This window comes from Palaemon carinicauda, chromosome 8 (assembly GCF_036898095.1).
Source record: "Palaemon carinicauda isolate YSFRI2023 chromosome 8, ASM3689809v2, whole genome shotgun sequence".
Lineage (NCBI taxonomy): Eukaryota > Metazoa > Arthropoda > Malacostraca > Decapoda > Palaemonidae > Palaemon > Palaemon carinicauda.
In genome coordinates this window covers 48,134,625-48,138,823 of record NC_090732.1, presented here as the reverse complement: position 1 = coordinate 48,138,823, position 4,199 = coordinate 48,134,625, and the positions used below count along the sequence as shown (strand labels likewise).

The window sequence follows — 4,199 nt, the reverse complement described above, 5'->3', positions numbered from 1 at the left end:
ATATATATATATATATATATATATATATACATAATATATTTATATATATATATATATATATATATATATATATATATATATATATATATATATATATATATATATATTATGTATTATATATATATATATATATATATATATATATATATATATGTATATATATATATATATATATATATATATATATATATATATATATTATATATATATATATATATATATATATATATATATATATATATATATATATATATATATATATATATATATATATATATATATATATATTTCCATGGCTGTTGCTCGACACGCGAATCGATACTATGATAAATCATTGTTAAAACAAAAGAAATTCTTCCTCAAGGAAAACTTAAAGCATAATTATTATTAATATTATTATTATTTTTATTATTATTATTATTATTATTATTATTATTATTACTACCCTAGCTACAACAATAGTTGGAAAAGAAAGATGCTATAAGCCTAAAGGCTCCTACAGGGAAAATAGCCCAGTGAGGAAAGGATATAAGGAAATAATTAAATGAAGAGAACAAATTAACAATAGATCCTTCTACAGATAGTAACAACGTCAAAACAGATATGCCATATATAAATTATAAAAAGACTTATGTCAGCCTCTTCAACATGAAAACATTTGCTTCAACTTTGAACTTTTGAAGTTCTACTGATTCAACTACCAGATTAGGAAGATCATTCCTCAACTTGGTCACAGCTGGTATAAAATTTCTAGAATACTGTGTAGTATTGAGCCTCATGATGGAGAAGGCCTGACTATTAGAATTAACTGCCTGTCTAGTATTACGAACAGGATGAAATTGTGCAGGAAGATCTGAATGTATAGGATGGTCAGAATTATGAAAAATCTTATGCAACATGCATAATGAACTAATTGAACGACGGTGCCAAAGATTAATATCTAAATCAGGAATAATTCAATAGACCGTAAGTTTCTGTCCAACAAATCAAAATGAGAATCAGCAGCTGAAGACCAGACAGGAGAACGATATTCACAACAATGTAGAATGAAAGAATTAAAACACTTCTACAGAATAGATTGATCACCGAAAATCTTGAAAGACTTTCTCAATAAGCCAATTTTTTTGTGCAATTGAAGAAGACATAGACCTAATGTGTTTCTCAGAAGTAAATTTTATGTCGAGAATCACACCTAAAATTTTAAGAGTCATACAAAATTAAAGAAACATTATCAATATTGAGATCGGTGATACCTCATTGGAAAGCAATTATCCACACAATTATGAAATATATTAAAACTCGTCTTTGTACGTAGCATTTTATTGAACCATTTTCAGATATCCATGCATTCAGTCTTAGTGAGGTATAATTATTTTAAGAATTAAAGATAATTTACACATATCTATATACATCTATGAAAATACATTTACAATGCATTACTTATTTTGAGATTATGAAATCACATAATTAAGGATAAATTTTTGAAATAACAAGAGATCTTAATTGTAAGCTTTAGGGTACACAATCACATAATTCAAAGGTCTGGATGGTTATTATGATAACATTATAAAGAATGTGTAGAAGATGGCAGAATTATAAGATTGGAATAATATGTATTGGTTTTGTTTACAGAGTTGGGAATATTTACTGTCTCGTGACGATATAATTCAATAAAGTGATTTCAGTAACAGAAATACCAATTACTTCTATCCTTAGACCATTGATTACTGTACTCATAAATTATGCAAAGCTTACTTTTCTTTATAGAAATATGTTGGACGACTAATCATGATTTCATATCACTATTATTTTTAAACTAATCTCTTCCTTTCTCATTCATTAAACATCGGATAAGTATAATTATACTATTTAACTGTTCTTGAACACAGTAGACGAATTTGAGCTATCAGCTATAAGACGGAATGCAACCAGTCTGGACTCAGTTGAAACTTCGACAATTATAATCAGGAAGAATTACGACTAGTTCATGACAATTATTTTCACGCTAGCCATTTATCTTCTATTTAGTACAACATATTAATTCTATAATTTTCTCCCAAGTTAAAGTCTTTGCACAGAAGGAAGCGCATAAAATTTGTGTAAACTTTGTCTACATTCATGGAGAAGTTACCACTCAAGATTATTCTAAATGCAGTAGGATGCTTTGAAATGAGTTAGGTTCTAAGGGTTTAATAATAATAATAATAATAATAATAATAATAATAATAATAATAATAATAATAATAATAATAATAATAATACTATGAAGAAAAGGAATACAAAAATATATCTTTTTGAAACAATTTCGGGTCATAAATGCCTCACCAAAACGTAAATATTTTTTCCGGTGTTTGTTACCCCTTGTTACGGGAAGATTTTCTTGAAAACGCAACGTAGGTTATTTATTTAAATCTTCACTCATCATACAATACTCCAAAGCACAATTAATGAAACAATATAATACATCAAGTTCATGAGGGACCTTAAAACTGCCATCATCTCATAATCCAGAAAAACATGAAGGATGCCGTTAGAGTGTAAATGTTACGAGGGTTGCTTGTTGCGCTATCATGGTGCATGGCTCGTGGCTCCTTATCTGAAAGAAACAAACATTTCACATGATATCAAGCTTCGGACGTAAGATTGTACAGTATACAATAAAACTCGTGATACCTGAATTCAGTGATTTTCGTTTGAAGGTCACTACCTGGCAACTCTTACAACTTTTTATTTATTTATTTATTTATTTATTCTTTTTAACTACGTACCCCGGACGTTGCATTTTTTAAACTTTGTTCAATAAAAGATAAAGTTAATAAAGAATGATTTTAGAAAATTAATACTCTATTCGCATCCAAATTTCAGCTAGATCATTATAGAAAAAATAATCAAATAATCTTTAATTACGATGAAAAAAAATATTTAATGAGTGACTTTTTAACAACCATAGTAATATATTTAACGTGATGAACGTATCAGAAATATAGTTGTGGGCGGAGTCTAACATCAACTGGCACAGTAGCAGTGTCCCTGTGACACACACAGTCTCACAAAGTACGTCTACTTGTATATGTCATCTGTTACACAGGAATGGAGCTAGCAAACCACAACCGGAATCTATAACTCAAGTTGACGGGTATTTAACAAGCAATCATAAGCCAAATCTATTCATCTTGGGAGTCACTGCGTGAAGAAACTATTTGTAATAGATTTGTTGACATCATTCTCAAATGGAATAAATAGCCTACACTCACATATTAGATATCAATTATATCTCTTTCTAATATGCACACACACACACACACACACACACATATATATATATATATATATATATATATATATATATATATATATATATATATATATATATATGTATGTATACATATAAATATATATATATATATATATATATATATATATATATATATATATATATATATATATATATATATATATATATATATATATACAAATATATATTTCTGATTTCTGACATATAGCATGACCTAGTATGTTACAAAGTCAAGACTCCAGAGCCATGTTATTATTATTATTATTATTATTATTATTATTATTATTATTATTATTATTATTATTATTATTATTATTATTATTATTTGATATTCATTGTTATTGTAGAATATAATACTGTGTATAAATGGTGTGACCTGATTATAGACTTCCGTTCGTGAAGTAAAAGTAAAAATAAAGAGGTAGAATTAGTTATATTTCTAATAGAAAAGATAATTCCCACCCAGCTTATTTTCTTATTTCTTTGTCATTGTTTCCTTTCCTTGAAGAAACCCATCGAGAGATTAGATCTACAATTAGCGTCTATTATAATATAAGTTATGTCTTATGATAATTTATTGCAAGTTTTGAAACTGCAACATAACTAACTGTTGCTTTATACACAAAACGACATAAGCAAAATTAAATAATAGATTCCAATTCCTATCCCAAATGCATAAATTGTTACCATTACTCTATAGGGCTAAGCGTCAATCTTTCTCCATCTTGACGCCCTCTTTCCCATGTTCCTCCCATCCAGATAGACAGTTCCACGAATACTCACGGAGACACGGTGACAGGATTAGTGCTAGAGTAACATATCCTCCAAAAAATTTCGATATATTATTCTAGCACGTTTTTCTTAACACTAATATTTTTCAATAATAATATTTTACATAACAATA

The 4,199-nt window shown here is 27.2% G+C and overlaps 1 protein-coding gene across 1 annotated transcript in view; it reads right to left on the bottom strand.

The window, feature by feature from the left end:
• Nucleotides 1–2,312: 2,312 nt before the first annotated feature.
• Nucleotides 2,313–4,199, bottom strand: part of LOC137644878 (zwei Ig domain protein zig-8-like) — a 269,476-nt gene continuing 267,589 nt past the window's right edge. Inside the window, exon 7 of the mRNA XM_068377760.1 lies at nucleotides 2,313–2,596. Coding sequence (XP_068233861.1) covers nucleotides 2,496–2,596 — 101 coding nt within the window. The 3' untranslated portion in view covers nucleotides 2,313–2,495. The remainder of the gene's footprint in view (nucleotides 2,597–4,199) is intronic.